Source organism: Oncorhynchus kisutch, linkage group LG24 (genome assembly GCF_002021735.2).
Source record: "Oncorhynchus kisutch isolate 150728-3 linkage group LG24, Okis_V2, whole genome shotgun sequence".
NCBI classification, from domain to species: Eukaryota; Metazoa; Chordata; class Actinopteri; order Salmoniformes; family Salmonidae; genus Oncorhynchus; species Oncorhynchus kisutch.
Genome location: NC_034197.2, coordinates 28,011,240 through 28,028,237, shown reverse-complemented (window position 1 = coordinate 28,028,237; position 16,998 = coordinate 28,011,240). Strand labels below are relative to the sequence as shown.

At 41.8% G+C, this 16,998-nt stretch overlaps 1 protein-coding gene across 3 annotated transcripts; it reads right to left on the bottom strand.

The window, feature by feature from the left end:
* Positions 1-1,553: 1,553 nt before the first annotated feature.
* LOC109869511 (pro-thyrotropin-releasing hormone-A) lies at positions 1,554-6,869 on the bottom strand. Of its 3 annotated transcripts, XM_031803388.1 has the most exons (5): positions 6,499-6,869; positions 6,065-6,105; positions 3,673-3,875; positions 2,295-2,890; positions 1,554-1,967 (listed from the first exon to the last, which is right to left on the bottom strand). In XM_031803388.1, exons 3-4 carry the CDS (start codon positions 3,863-3,865, stop codon positions 2,307-2,309), a joined length of 777 nt encoding a protein of 258 aa, XP_031659248.1. In that variant the 5' UTR covers positions 3,866-3,875; positions 6,065-6,105; positions 6,499-6,869; the 3' UTR covers positions 1,554-1,967; positions 2,295-2,306. The 3 variants fall into 3 exon arrangements, with proteins under 3 accessions (XP_031659248.1, XP_020315294.1, XP_020315295.1); XM_020459705.2 differs by lacking the exon at positions 6,065-6,105; XM_020459706.2 differs by lacking the exons at positions 6,065-6,105; positions 6,499-6,869 and adding an exon at positions 4,119-4,446.
* Positions 6,870-16,998: the final 10,129 nt, after the last annotated feature.

Genomic DNA, 16,998 nt, shown 5'->3' with positions numbered 1-16,998 from the left:
GCATCTGTTGCTCAACAGCCTGACTCTTCAAAGTCAAAGTGACTTGATATAGCAACAAGCTCTGGGGCAATCTGACTGAAATGTAGGAACCATGTGTGGGTCGTGATGAGTTGTACACTACATGACCAAAGTAATGTGGACATCTGCTCATCGAACATGTCATTCCAAAATCATGGGCATTCATATGGAGTTGGTCTCACCTTTGTTGCCATAACAGCCTCCACTCTTCTGGGAAGGCTTTCCACTAGATGATGGAACATTGCTGTGGGGACTTCCATTCAGCCACAAGAGCATTAATTAGGTCGGGCTCTGATGTTGGGCTATTAGGCCTGGCTCGCAGTCGGCGTTCCAATTATTTGTGCACGGGGAAATTATCATGCTGAAACAGGAAATGGCCTTTCCCAAACTTTTGCCACAAAGTTGAAAGCAAAGAATCATCTAGAATGTTATTGTATGCTGTAGCGTTAATATTTATCTTCACTTAACAGCCCCATACCATTATTCCTCCTCCACCAAAAATTACAGTTGGCACTATGCATTTGGGCAGGAGCGTTCTCCTGGCATGCGCCAAACCCAGATTCTTCTGTCAGATGAAGTGTGATTAATCATTCCAGAAAATGTGTTACCACTTCGTCAGAGTCCAATGGCGGTGAGCTTTACACCACTCCAGCCGACACTTGACATTGGGCATGGTGATCGTAGGCTTGTGTTGGCTACTCGGCCATGGGAAACCCATTTCATGAAGCTTCCTCTGATGTTCCTTCCAGAGGCAGTTTGAACTCAGTAGTGAGTGTTACAACAAGGACAGGCAATTTTTTACACACTATGTGTTTCAGCACTCTGTAATCCTGATGTTTCCACTTCACAATAACAGCACTTACAGTTGACTGGGGCAGCTCTAGCAGGGCAGACATTTTAAGAACTGACTTGTGTGAAAGGTGTCTTCCTATGATGGTGCTACCTTGAAAGTCACTAAGCTCTTCAGTAAGGTCATTCTATTGCCAATGTTTGTCTCTGGTAATTGCATGGCTGTGTGCTCGCCTGTCAGCAATGGGTGTGGCTGAAATAGCCAAATCCACTAATTTGAAGGCGTGCCACATACTTTTGTATATATAGTGTATATTTTGAGTTTCCCAATCACGGCCGGTTGTGATACAGCCTGGAATCGAACCAGTGTCTGCAGTGACGCATCTTGCACTGAGATGGAGTGCCTTAGACAGACTCGGGAGTCCCATAGGGCTGCGCACTATAAGGCATGCGGGTAAAAGTGTTGGTAAGGTATTGATGGAATGAGGCTAATTAAATGTGAGGTGAGCGTAACTAACAAGCAGACGGTCTGCTATCAATTTACTTTCATTAACGATTGCGCTGTAATTGCTTTGTTAGTTCGACCACGTTGGTCGCTATATTTTTGCAGGAAGGCTAGCTCACTGCACCTGAAAACGCTCGGGGAGGTTTAAAATATTTAATGGACCATCGCATGTAAATTGATAGGCTAAGGATAGAGGCTTTCTCTGAATGTCAAACGAAAAACATACTGTAGTAGACCAAACCTCAGTCATCTGTACGAATGCGTTTTATTGTATAGAGTTGTAGAGTCATAATAGGCTTTAAGGCAAAAGTAACAGAAAATGCACAACAATTAATCAGTTGTTATACCATGCAAGAATATTCAAGTAGAAAAGTAATCAAGAGACCCACTAAATTATTTTGTTGGGGTATATCCACTTATATTTTACCACGAACGCATTAGGCCTAAATCATAAAACAAACTACAGGTCAATTTGTCGTATATAACACATTTGCTTTATATAACTCTGAAAATTACACTTAGCCTATTCAATTCAAGGTCAGACAGAAAAAGAGCAGATTCCGAGACTGCGTCCTCAGCTGGATACAGACAGACTGCAGAGCCAATAGCTAATCCCCTCGCTTTAGTCTTTATTTCTTCCCCACGTGGGCTTCATCTGGAAAAAGAATGTTTGAACATCTCATTACAAGAAGATAGGGCCAGCAACCAACACAGCTATTCATTAACTTAACCATATGAGCGTTAATAATTCTGACAATCAGCGTGCGTAATTACCAACAAGTTTCGGCAAAAAAAATTATCTGATTTAAACTTTTCGATCTAAATGCTTTCTGAGATATTCGGATATTCGTCATAAAAGCAGCTTTCCAGAGACACAGTAGTCTACCTGTGATAGAGGGGTCCGTACTATATTCATAATAAATCATTCATATCAATTTACACATTTTATTCTTTACATCAGTAATTCACACACAGCACTCACCAGCCCCGCTAGTTACTCCTGTTCGGTCAAATTGTCGACAGGTGCGGACCTTTTGCCTGGGTGCTGTCTCTTCTCCGCACGACTCTTGTTCACGTTGTCTAATAGCTGGAGCAACAGGTTGGCCTTACTGCAGCCAGGGTCCAGCACGTCACAGGGACTGTTGGCGCCCAAATCCGGGCTCGTGTTATCCAAGTAGCGTTTGCCGGGGTGTTGGCGCTTCTCCAACTCCTTGAGGTCCCCTGCGTCTGACTCGTCGTCCACCTCTCGCCTGCCGGGATGCTGGCGCTTACTGTAGTACATCACGTAGCGCTTGCCCGGGTGCTGACGTTTGGAGAGTTCACTTAGAAATGCGGGGTTCTCTGTAATCTGCTCCAATATTAAGCGCTTGCCTGGATGCTGTCTTCTCTGGAGCTCCACAAAAGAGTCAAATTCGTCTTCGCGTTTTCCCGGGTGCTGTCTTTTCTGAACCTCGCCATAGTCTTCGTCCTCGTCCTCCTCTCGCTTCCCAGGGTGTTGCCTTTTTTCCAGCTCCTCCTGGTACCTCTTACCGGGATGCTGCCGCTTCACCAGCCACTCTGGCTGAGAGGTCAACCCTTCTGTAAAAACAATTAATACATTATTAGTTTAGGGACAGCGGAAAATATCAATCTACCACCACTTGTAATGACATGCGTACATGCATTTCCACTTGAACACACCGTGTTATTGGCATTTACCTGTGAAAGTTAGATTATCTCAAATATATTTGTTCTATGTAAAACTTTGTTTTCATTCTTCCACCATTAAACTGTGTGCTTTGGTGCCAGGAGTGCGGGAAAATAATGGATACGTTTTACGCGCGCTTTGCAGATTGCCCTCCAAATTTATTTTCATCCGAACAAATAACAAAATCTATTAATTTATTCACGTTAATCTTGCACAAAACACGAATAAAACATATTTGAAATGGTGGGTTATTTCTGTATAAATACCATGTAATCGAAATAATTTAGTTTGTCTTTGTGAAACTATACAATCGAATGATTTGTCTTCGTGCAAAGTTACTATAAATAGGCGTAAAAATGCATGACTTGAAAGTGTGTTCAGTGGGTGGCAGGTAGCCTAGCGGTTTGAGCGTCGTTGGGCTAATCAACCGGAAGGTCGTTAAATCTGTCGATGTGCCCATGGGCAAGGCACTTAACCCTAATTTGCTCCATACTACTATGACCGACCCTGTAAAACAGCACATTTCTCTGCACCATTTGGTGAATGTGACAAAACATCTTATTTTGTGTTCATTTCTTTGCTTTGTAATTCATGTTAAACACCACAGCTCTCGTCAAAAAAGCGGCCACTTTGCCAAAAACATCAAAAAGATCAAAAAGCAACTATTAAGCACCGTTCGCGCCATCCTCATCCTCTATATTTTTGAGAATGGAGCGGAGCAGGAGGCTCTCGGCTCTCTGTAGGATGATATCGTCAATAGTCTGCCGGTCCCCCGTCTCCTCCTCAGCGGGGATGCCCTGTCCTCGAGCCAACGTCAGGTTGCAGACCACTAGAGATGCCAGAATTATCAGGCAGGCGGACTTCATGGTAACTTGGCTAGTCGTTCGAAAACAAGAGAATATATCATTATTAGTGGAGATATACTACTTTAAAAGCATGCAGCATGCATAATAATTCATTGACTTGGCTTTGCATAACGAATTTAGAGTTTTACGCACATAATACGTTTCAATATTGGTGCGTAAAACTGGAAATTCCTTTTTGGAATAGATATTTGCAAATAATATTTTGGGAGCACGTCCATGTACAAAAATACGAATTAAAGTGACCCAAACTTACCTTAGATTTGTTTTCTGGCTAGTGTCACTCACAGCACCTTCAATAACCTAATTGCAGCAAACCAACTAGAAAGGTTGTTCTTTGCCTCTTGCAGCGCTTGGAGACCGATTGAGGCCAAGTTTAGAGGTATGTGCAGATACAACAAGTCCAGCCATTTATAGTCAGTGGTTACCATCGTCACGCCAACCACGTTGTAGTAATTTCATAGGATTCCTTTCATAGGATTCAAATGATGTCACAAATTCGTGCGCAATTGGATTAAAGTCAGTTATAACCTCTAGAGGACGATGTCCGGTTATTCTCTTGGGCGCCAGCTGGGCCGACCAGCCTAATCTGTGGGAGTGAAATTGGCACTTGATGATAACTGAAAGAGGATTCATTCATACATCTTCTTATCATATGTGAGTGCGATAATTTGGCAGAACACCGATTTAAATTAATTCACTTATTTTGCGAGTGTGGCTTTACTTACTAGTCGTTTGTTTTGATTAGGCCTACACTAAATGTAAATTATGAAAATGTTTGGATTCATGCATAAACCTACTAGTTACAGCCCCTATATCTGTATTTTATTTCCAATTATAGACATTCATTGGTGCGTCATGTTGGAAAGGACGTTGTTGTGCGCCATCTCCATGTCATTATTTTCCTAAATTCTCATCGAATTTAGCTATGCTCCTGTGCTGTGAGTCAATAAGAAAACCACATTAAGAATAGATGGCCAGAAGGCTCTAGATCAGCCCCTCGCGGTCACAGGTGCGAGACATGGTGCCTCTCATGCGCCATGTGAGCTCACCACATCCCTCAAGCGCACATTTATTAATCCACTCGTGGTCCCGCCCACACCTGATCGAAATCTTTGAGGAGCGCAAACAATATTATCTTAACTTGCGAAGCGACTGGACTGGGATCATTATGCACTGTCTGTTCAAACAGCTACCACACAGCTCAGACCTCTTGACTTTTTCCACAGTTTGATATGTTAGCCTTATTCTAAAATTGATTTAGTTTAAAAAAATAATAATCAATCTACACACAATACCCCATAATGACAAAGAGAAAACCAGGTTTAGGAATGTTTGCAAAAAAAAACAGAACAGACAACCTTCTCTGCAGCACTCCACCAATCAGGCCTTTATGGTAGAGTGGCCAGACTGAAGCCACTCCTCAGTAAAAGGCAGGCCACTTGGAGTTTGCCAAAAGGCACCTAAAGGACTCAGACCATGAGAAATAAGATTCTCTGGTCCGATGAAACCAAGATGTAACTTTTTGGCCTGAATGCCAAGCGTCACATCTGGAGGAAACCTGGCACCATCCCTACGGTGAAGTGTGGTGGTGGCATCATCATGATATGGGGATGTTTTTCAGCGGCAGGAAGACTAGTCAGAATCGAGGGAAAGATGAACGGAGCAAAATATAGAGAGATCCTTGATAACAACCTGCTCCAGAACTCTTAGGATCTAAGACTGGGGCAAAGGTTCACCTTCCAACAGATGTTTCATTGTAAGCTCATGTACTTGATTAGCGTTGCACTTTTGTTGTATTTTGATGAAAATGAAGCTATTTTTTGCCGAATGTTAGTATTTTCTGTGAAGGAAAACTATAGTTGCATGTCCCTGTCCACCTATTGAAGCAAAAAACACTGACTTTCAATATAGAACGCGACCCCTATCAATACGTGCTGCCCAAGCCTAGCGGAAATACAAGCTATGAAGTGCACCTTTAATTCATAGAACAAGATCTTGCTGATTTCTAGCCAAACCTCCACACCTTATGTAGGAGATATACTGTAGCTTATCTAGTTAAACCACACCAGGGACATTCTGCAGAACTGAAGTTAGGTCCTTCTGTGAAACATGGGCTGGGGGTGATTACTTGCCAAAGTACTCTTCTGTGAGGGACATGGCTAGCGACAGAAGCACAATTAACACCAGAGCATGTCTAACCTGTGAGGCCTCCTCTTCTGCAGTCGTCTCCGCTCCTCAAACTGTAATCACAGTGTGTAAAGACATAGGTCTACATGCTGCACGGGGACCAATTAGTTATGCACCCAGCACAGCAGATGAGAAACCGTGTGTTTGTTGGTTTTTCTAGCCTACGGAAGACCCGTGCTCGCTAACCCTGTAAGATGGTGAAAGTGGAGTTGTGATTTGATTAATTCTGTGCTCATTTGAAGCCTATGTAAAAGCAGATGAGGGAGAGCTTCTAATGAGTAAAATACTGTACATGGAGTGGATGTGTTCTAATAGGATAGAATTAGAATCTAGAAAACTCTGTGGCCTCTGACCTACCTGTGGAGTAGGATAAGAGTATGCACTTGTCTTTTCCTATACTTTGCTGATAACTACGTTGTTGTTACGATTGTGATATGTCATCTCACCTAGCCATCTTATGATGAATGCACTTATAAGGACACAAGGCGAGACCCAAATGCAGACACAGGAAGCAGATGGTTGAGTCCCGAAATGTATTAATCCAAGGGGTAGGCAAGAGGTAGGTCAGGGACAAGCGAGAGTCATAAACCGGGTGAGAGTCCAAAAAGGTACCAGATGAAGGGCCGTCTCGAGGTCAGGCCAGGCAGGGGTTCAGTAACCAAATCCGAGTCCAAACAGTACAAGGGGATAGGCAGGCTTGAAGACAGAGCAGGCAGAGTGGTCAGGCAGGTGGGTTCGGAGTCAGGACAGGCAAGCGTCGAAACCAGGAGAACTAGAACCAAAAGAGACTGGAGAAAAAATCGGAGCAAGGAAAAACACTGGCACAGAGAGACAGGAAACACAGGGATATATACACCGGGGATAATAAGCGACACCTGGAGGGGGTGGAAACAATCACAAGGACAGGTGAAACAGATCAGGATGTGACAGCACTAATGTAAGTCACTCTGGATAAGACTGTTGTTATAGCACTCTTTATATCTAACAACTCTATGATTCAGATATTTAAATGTATGCATTGAAAAAAATGACTCACTGATATGTGACACGTTCCCCTCATGTTACTGTTGGTCTAGTCTGCTCTTCCCTCATGTTACGTGCACTTGCTGGGTGTTAAAGTTGTGGGTAGTTCACATTTTAAACAGCCATGCTTTTTGGCAGTTGTTTTTTCATGACACTGTTCTGGAGGCGCTCTGTCCCTAATGGAGTTCCCTTGTGCGATGCTTATAGGCACTAGACTATAATTAAGGCAAGCGCTTCCTTCCTTCACCTCTCATCAATAAGACCAAATACAAAGGAGGTTGGAGGAGGGTTATTAAGAGCGGGGAATCATAACAATTAGAGAGCAGGTCTACAGTATATGCTGGTGAAGAGGACATCTTAAATATACACTCTGCAATGATGCTTGTCTTCCTCAACATCCACTGTTTACTTTCCACTGTCCTTGTTATGAATTGTTTTCAGTCGTGAGGAAGTTTATAAAGTTTTGGTTTCTACTTGCAGATCTGATAAGCGTTCCCGTGATAAAGTAGGAAGTTGGACATAATCAAGAGAAATGATTTTACTTAATTAACTCTTGAAGCTGAATCATACAGCCCCTGACTGCTCACAGGTTCAGTAATGGCTAGAGTTTGGGCTTGTTTTTCAGAGTTTTCTCCCATGGAGAAACAGAATGCCACCAGTGGCTGTTTGGAATGTTCTCTCAACACTCAGGGCGAGAAGGAGAAGTTTTGCAAAAGTGAACCCAACAGAGCAAGGGAAACACACATCAAAAGATAGGTGAGTCAGAAAGAGAGGCGGCAAGTGTCCCCAAAGTTCCCGAAGCCTAATATGTGGGTGTAAGTGAGAGAACAGTGAAACAGAGGTGGAATCCAACTAAGAGGGAGAGTGTGAGAGCAAGAGAGAAAGAGGGAGCGAGAGGGAAAATAACACAGAAGCCTAACTGAAGCAGTCAGAGGTAAGAAATACTGACCAGACAGCTGCCAGGGACATAAGTCTCTCTGTGTGGTGGCTACTAGCTGCTGAGAGACAGACAGGATGGAAACAGACAGATTCAGAAAGAGAAAAAGTAAAATAAACATATAAACAGAAGATCTGGCGTGTGGATGGAGTGACAATGTGACATCCACCTCTAACCTGGCATTGACACTGCCCTGACAGGGGTCACTGTGGCTGAGTGTGAGTGATGGGTACAGGCCCTGGTCATGGAGGTTGCTGGGTGGGGGACTGGTGATGAGGCAATATCTGGATACTGAGGTCAGAGGGGGTCTGGAAGGCTGGTTGTTCTATGTTGCTCTTCAGGCTCTGAGTCAAACCCAACACACCAACTGCATACTAACTATGGACTGATGGGCTAATAGAGGGTAATGGCCATTTACTGTTAAAGCCATAGGTTGTGAGAAAGACATTATATCCCTCTATTGCTTTTAGAAGTGGTAAAATGTTGTGTTTTAATTACAGGTTTTGTATTTTACATTGCGGTGGGGTTCAACAGATGTACACTTTTAGAAAAGGGGGTACCAAGGGTTATTCAGCTGTCCCAATAGGAGAACCCTAGTTGGTTCAAGGTGGTACCCTTGGAGCCCTAATTGGAGGGTAGGGTATTAAAGTACAACTCTCTCAGCTGTATGTAGTGCCTGGTGAAGCCTAAGTGAGTTACAGTGAGCACATCTTCAGCCTCACTGACTCCCTCTCACTAGTCAATGAGGCCCACAGATCCATCCATTGGCTGCAGGCAGCTCACGCCTGTCTAATACCATGGGGGCTGGACGCACATGAGAGACCAGTTCTACCTCACTCCAAGAAGTGTTACATGTACCAAAATATATACTGACCAAAATATAAATGCAACATGTAAAGTGTTTCATGAGCTGAAATAAAAGATCCCATACGAATATATTTTTTCTCTCAAATCTTGTGTACAAATTTGTTTACATCTTTGTTAGTGAGCATTTCTCCTTTCTCCTGCCAAGATAGTCCATCCACCTGACAGGTGTGGCATATCAAGAAGCTGATTAACCAGCATGATCATTAAACAGGTGTACCTTGTGCTGGGGGAGGACAATAAAAGGCCACTTTAAAATGTGCAGTTTTATCACACAACACAATGCCACAGTCCTATGTTTTGAGAGAGTGTGCAATTGGCATGCTGACTGCAGGGATGTCCACCAGAGGTGTTACCAGAGAATTTCATGTTCATTTCTTTATCATTTATCAACAATGTTGTTTTAGAGAATTTGGCAGAACGTCCAACGGGCCTCACAACCTTAGACCACGCCAGCCCAGGACCTTCACATCCTGCTTCTTCTGAGGCCAGCCACCCGGGCAGCTGATGAAACTGAGGAGTATTTTTGTCTCTAATAAAGCCCTTTTGTGGGGTAAAGCTCATTCTGATTGGGCCCTCCCAGGCCCACCCATGGCTGCACCCCTGCCCAGTCATGTGAAATCCATAGATTAGGGCCAAATGTATTTATTTAAATTGACTGATTTCCTTATATGAACTGCAGGGGGCGAGAGGACAGGCGTGCATCACAAAGTATGGGCTCTGAGACAGAAAACATGGGAGAAATGTGAGAGAATCAGCAGGGTTTGCTTCGGCTGTGCCCCTAAACTTCCTCACTGGATCGAGGTGTTTCATTTCACAAACACGTTTAATCCTAGCCCTATATTTAGGTGCTACTTTGGTGCATTGTGACTTGTGCCCACATGTCAGGCTCTTCGCCAGGTTGTTGCTGAGAGGCCAAAGTCAAACAGTGATTTCTTTCACTGTTGATCTCTCTCCTCCAGCAAAATGAATCTCTTTTAGTAAACTGATGGAAAGAATTGTGTTTGACCAAATACAATGCTATTTTTCAGAGAACAAGTTAACTACTGATTTTCAGGATACATATAAAGAAGGACATTCAACTGTACTGCAATGACTCAGATGACAGCAAAGCTGCAGCTGGCTCAAAACAGAGCTGCACATCTTTCCCTTAACTGGACATACAGAACTAACATCAACAACATGCATACCAGTCTTTCCTGGTTGAGGGTTGATGAGAAATGAAATGAAATATTACTGTGATGAAAATGTCAGATTGTCTACATAATCAAATTACATACAGCTCAGACACCCACACGTACCCCACAAGACATGCCACCTGGGGTCTCTTCAGACACCCATACATACCCCACAAGACATGCCACCTGGGGTCTCTTCAGACACCCATACATACCCCACAAGACATGCCACCTGGGGTCTCTTCAGACACCCATACATACCCCACAAGACATGCCACCTGGGGTCTCTTCAGACACCCACACATACCCCACAAGACATGCCACCTGGGGTCTCTTCAGACACCCACACATACCCCACAAGACATGCCACCTGGGGTCTCTTCACAGTCCCCAAGTCCAAAACAAATTCACAGAGCCATGATCGCATGGAACTACCTTTCATCACCAATTACTCAAGAAAAAAGCTAAATTACCTTTAAAAAATTGATTAAACCACATCTCATGGAACAGCAGGGACTGTGAGGGTACACACACACACACATTTTTTGTTGTTGTTGTATTGTTTGTGTGACTGTCCTTGTCTTTCAGTGTATCAGTGTTTCGTTACTTGTCATGTTGCTGCTTCTTCTGCTAAAGCTAATGGGGATACAAATATACAAAAAAATTCTCCATCTTTCACCACACCCAAGGGTGCACTGGAATCCCAACACACAGACAGAGAGAAACAAAACAAAGTTTGCATTATTTCTCTTCAGATTGAATCTCTGTCTTAAGCTGTGCGGCGTGACTCTGAGAATTCCATTATCCCTCAATAACCTGAGGCGGCTGTGTGTTTCTCGAGACGGAGAACGTGATTGGCACTCCGCTACCACATGCTACAGCGCACTCATCATCTCTTTCATCTTTCTCTCTTTCCTTCCCTCCCTCTGTCACAGTCAGGTACTGTCTGACACCACGTCTAATAGAGGAAGATTGAGCTGATCTTTCCCTCTCAACGCCTGAGTCCATTGCAGATGTAAGATTCAGATATTCGATTTTGGTGAATTTAGTGTGGCTGCTTAACTTGCTTGGAGAATAAATGATAATGTTTTGGGGGTTTTGTACTGAGGTCAGACAGAGTCATATGGAATGTCTAATACTGTACTGTAGGTAGGCACTCGGTAACAGGGTTCTTCTGAGTGCTGGGATTCTAGGAATAAAAGCTTGTCTTGCAGAAACACACGGGTACACCCAACACCATGGCATCAGTCATAGCCATGACCCTGTGACCCTTTGACCTGTCAGTTGTCAAGGAGATTACCTTCCTTGTTCTCAAACAAAGAGATCTCCCACATATAAAAATACTACAGTTTACTATAGAATACTATAGTACTTACTATAGAATTCTGTAGTATACTGTAGAATGCAATACTCCACATTGTAGTATCCCTTGATCATGTAGTGCTTACTTTAGAATGATGGAGTATAGCATTCTACATACTATAGAATACTATACTACGCACTGTAGTATTCCTCAGTTGTGTAGTGCAGGGGTGTCAAACTCATTCCATGGAGGGACTAGTGTCTGCAGGTTTTGGGTTTTTCCTTTCAGTTAAGACCTAGACAACCAGGTGAGGGGAGTTCTTTACTAATTAGTGACCTTAAGGGAGGAGCAAAACCCCACAGACACTCGGCCCTCCATGGAATTAATTTGACACCTGTGATGTAGTGCTTACTTTATAATGTTGTAGTATACTGTAGAATACTATACTACACACTGTAGTATTCTGCGATCACGTACTGCTTACTTTAGAATCTTTTGATCAATTGGACTGCTAGCTGCGTCGATGCAGTTTTGATTTTTATGTGCTCTCCTTGGGGAGGTCATGCCAGAGATTTAGTCTAACGATCCCCCTCGATCATGTAGTGCTTACTATAGAATTGTGTAGTTTATTCTAGAATACTATTGTCCACACTGTAGTATCTCTTGATTGATTTGATTTGACTATTTTAAAACATAATACAACCACAAATGTAGATACAATTTATTTAGAAATTTGATGAGAATAAAATTACTTCCGTTGTGGTCCTAGTTGTGTCCTTTTTTAATGATTTTTTTTACATATTTACAGCTAACCAATATTTAAAAAAATACTATAGTATACTATGGTCTAAATGAGGGATCATCAAGTAGATTCAGCCGCGGGCAGATGTTTTGTCTTGAACAGATGGTCAGGGTGCCGGAACATAACAAATCATTTGTAGACTGCAAATTGACAGCAAGAAGCCCAAACAGATATAACATTTGACTAAAAACAATAATTTCAAACCTTTCTTACATTTGTATTTGATCATATATCACTATTTTATGAGTGGGATACATTGAAACATATTTCCCCATTTTTTTTGTGTGGTGTTTTTATAGTCTTATGTCCAACAATAAAAATGAAATAAACTATTTTCAATAAAATGACCCGCGGGCTGCCAGTTGGGGAACCCAGGTCTAAATACTATAGTATTACTATATTTATATACTATGTTATTCACTGTAGTCTTATTGCAGACTTTACCGTAGTACTCACAGTAGTGTTTTTGCAGACATGACTGTAGTATACTGCATTATTTACTGCAGTGTTTTTGCAGACATGACTGTAGTATACTGCATTATTTACTGCAGTGTTTTTGCAGACATGACTGTAGTATACTGCATTATTTACTGCAGTGTTTTTGCAGACATGACTGTAGTATACTGCATTATTTACTGCAGTGTTTTCGTGGACATGACATTGTAGTAACACCTGCCGATAAGGGTTAGCTAAAATAGCACAACTACCAAACTACGGCAGTCCTTGTTAAATGAGGGGAACACCTCAACCAGAACATAAGACACAGGTTCGTGACAGGCCACGTGTTGAGGTGGCTAAACAGCTCTGAGAAATGCAACAGACCAGACACCTTGGCAAAAATAAATGTTTATTACAATTGTAACATCTAAACGTTAGACACAGGTTCTAGGCCCATTAAAGGGAAACAGTACAGAGGCAGATAAAGAACAAGCTAAGTTTATTAAAGCTTAGAGGATCCAGTTTGCTTGTTTGAGACAGATAAATAACATACATTTTAACAAGTGTACACCAAAAAGTATTCTTACAACTTCCACTAGATACTGTAGCTATCTGAAATACAACAGAGATTCAGCTCACCAAGATCACAAGATGACCAAAAACAGTGAAAAGCAATTCTGTACTTCTGATGGTAGAAAAACAGTTAACCACGGCATTTACGTAAACAATAGATATTTTACCTATTTATTGGAGGGCGCTGCCAATAAACTGCTTGGACCTCAAACCAGCAAAGCCTCTCCAAACAAACCATCTGAAAACAAAAGGACGTAAATGCAGTGGCTTTACATATTGAACATCTTGACTATTGTCACACAAGTAAACTCACTGATGGTCAAAGTCGACACATACCATTCAGAACAACCGACCACATACCAAACATTTCCTCAAGACAGCATGGTCACAAAAGGGTTATAAACCAATAGCAACAATACCACACACACACACACACACACACACACACACACTTTATACTACTGTCAGGTCTGCAAAAACACTACAGTGAATACTATAGTATACTACTGTCATGTCCGCAAAAACACGACAGTGACTGCTTAGTATACTAAAGTAATGTCTGCAAAACACAAGAGTGAATACTACAGTAATGTCTGGCACCTATTGTCATCGATTCTTCTTGTGTCTGTGGACGTATGGATTTTATTTTTGTGATAAAGCACCTAAGGGCATTTTTACCAGCATTTCACCTTTATCTCACTGCGTCCAGGTGATTATAATCCTCTGAATATCTCACCAATTATTTCAAAGGTCAGTTTTTCATGCCTCATGGTAAATAAGTGACGTGAGAGACTAGCACTGAGGGATTCATTACATATCTGCATACAAAGAGAGTTTGTGTGTGTCTGTGTGTGTCTGTGAATGTGTGTGTGTGTGTGTGTGTGTGTACATGTGCATGTGTGAATGCAAGGAGAGAGAGGGGTTCTGCCCGGAGGCTGAGACACATCCATCTCCTCCTTGGTTGGATCTGGAGGGGTTCCCATTAACTGAGATACTCTCCCTCAGCCTCTGTCTCTTTACGTCGTCACGCCCAGCGGCTGAGAGAGTTCACTGGGGAGGAAGGAGATACTGGAGATACCATGCCCTCAGGCCATTTACCACAGCTTGGAAATGTCATCCTCTTACTCCTCTTCCTTCTACCAAAACTCTCAGGATATATATTGTGCCCACATGCAACAATAGAGAAAATAGTCTGCGTTGTTGTGCGCTTTGCGCCATGCTTGACTCATGCTTAACTCATTCATCTCTTTAATGCTGATTGTTAAGGCTCTGAGTCGCTACAGGCTGTCCGGCAATTACAAGGCAGATGTGTCCAGAGTTTTATTCTCTTAGTCACGACCACACAGTTGCATACACACACTTACATAAGAAGTGATCATGTGGTTCTATAAGGAAAGGAAAATATATGTACTTATTAACAGCAATAATGCAGCTATACAATTGGAACTGTAGACTACATAGCCTAGATAGCATATCATTGCAGACACATTTTCACACAGCTACAAATAAGATGTCAACATCTTGGCAGAGAGAGAGGCTAATTACTGCTGCCAGTCACGGTTTATGACCTCTCTCCAGCCAGCTAAAGATCTTATCTAATAGGCCATGAATCAAGTGCGCATGTGAGAGCGCACCAGGCCATCTAGAATCTTCTTCTAATTTAGGTGAAACATAACACACTTTCTTCACGTAATAGTAGCTTGCACCTCATACTCATAATAATAAATACAACCATACAATAGTCACGTTACCTTTCAATTCTGTACTTAGACAATATGCATTAGCAGGGTAGGGGAGTAACAGATTACATGTAATCCGTAAGGGATTACAAAAAACCGGTAACTGTAATCTGTTACCAGCTAAAATATTGTAATCGGATTACAGATACTTTTGAAACACTGTATGATTACTTCGAGGGTTAATTTTAAATTCAGAAAGGATGTTTGCGAAAAAAAAGTATTTGACACTTCTCTGTATTCTCATGGACATTCAAATCACCATTGAAAAAAGGCTAAAATGTAAGTTTGTTCCAGCTGAGCGAGTCTGACCACAAGTCAGAGACACTATGATGACACACCAAATGTGTTTGATGGATCACGGGAAAAGAGCAAGAATAGGCTTTTGTAGGCTACAGTCTAAGCTATGCCTTCCAATGGTGCGGCTGCTGTTGGCATCCAAAGATTATCCAACTTGAATAAACGCTTGGAGGTAAGGATGACAGTAGTGGTGTAGTCTACGGCGATACGGATATCACTTATTATTGGTATCTATATAGCGCATTGATGTGAATCACACTGCTGCACTCTCATTTAGCTATTTGCGCCTTACGGATTGTGGTTGTTGTGGATGGCTTCACAAATCTAAAAGTGTATTTGAACCCAATAATGGTTGAATTCAAGAAGTTTAAGCTGGCTATCAAACATTGTTTTTGAAACCAGTGGACAGCCAGTGAAAAAATGCGCTCTTGCAACAGCTGCAGAGTGCAGATCCCAGCCTATGGAATAAAAGTGGGGCTTTTATTGCTCAATCTAATTCATGCTGATAAATAAAAGCATCCATAGCCCTAATGGACACATGGTCAAACTTGCACACTTTTGATAGACTTAAAGGGGCAATCTGTAGTTGCTACATCCATTTTTGGACTTATATGTGTATGGACTTATACATATACAGTGGGGCAAAAGAGTATTTAGTCAGCCACCAATTGTGCAAGTTCTCCCACTTAAAAAGATGAGAGAGGCCTGTAATTTTCATCATAGGTACACTTCAACTATGACAGACAAAATTAGAAAAAGAAATCCAGAAAATCACATTGTAGGATTTTTTATGAATTTATTAGCAAATTATGGTGGAAAATAAGTATGGCCTATGGCCTATAGCAAATGCAACATCTTGCATACATTTTTCACATGTATATAGCACTTTTCGGTAGTGCTCCAAGCATACCATTCCATGAGCGCAGCATTTATTTTTCATCTCGAATCAATGAGCCCAATCAGTCCTCCATGACAACACAGTCATAAACAACAGAGTAGGGCTGGCCAAAAAGTCCTTAGTTTTGGGGTCATGCTCAGGTAAAACAATTTGGCTAATCTATACTTCCACATTTCCAAGTTCTATTCTTGAAGATCAAGGGGTATAACATTTATTGGAATGACTGGAATTCTGATGACTGGAGTTATTAATGTAAAGATATGATTTAATTGTTTCATTATATGTAGTAGAAAGCAATGGGTTAGAAGAAGCCTACATAACCAACCCATAAAATAAAATTGAACATCCATATATGGCCAGCTATGTAAACTTTAACATTGATTTATTCTGCAATAGATGTCGTTCAATTGGTAACATACATTTGTGTCTTCTTCTAACGCCGCTTAAGGGGAAAGTAATGTGAAAGTAATGGAATGTAATCAGATTACGTCACTGACTTTGGGTAATCCAAAAGTTATGTTACTGATTACAATTTTGGACAGGTAACTAGTAACTAACGGATTTCATTTAGAAAGTAACCTTCCCAACCCTGTGCATTAGTTAAACAGGTAAACAATGCTTCCACCTGATGAGAAAATAAATAATTTACAGATGTAACATGATAACCAACATTAGGCAGGTTTCAATAGCATGCAATAATCATTATAAACAATCGCCAACAATATAAACCCCAACTTACATTGTGGATGCACAATCAAAACTTCTAAAATAAATACAGGGAAAGAACTTGTTCGCCAGCCAAACTTGCATCTTCTTCTGTGGAAGAATAAAGAGTTAGAGTGGGCGGAGCCAGAGTCCAAATGAAAAAGGAAACACAGGGCCTGACAGGGCGGG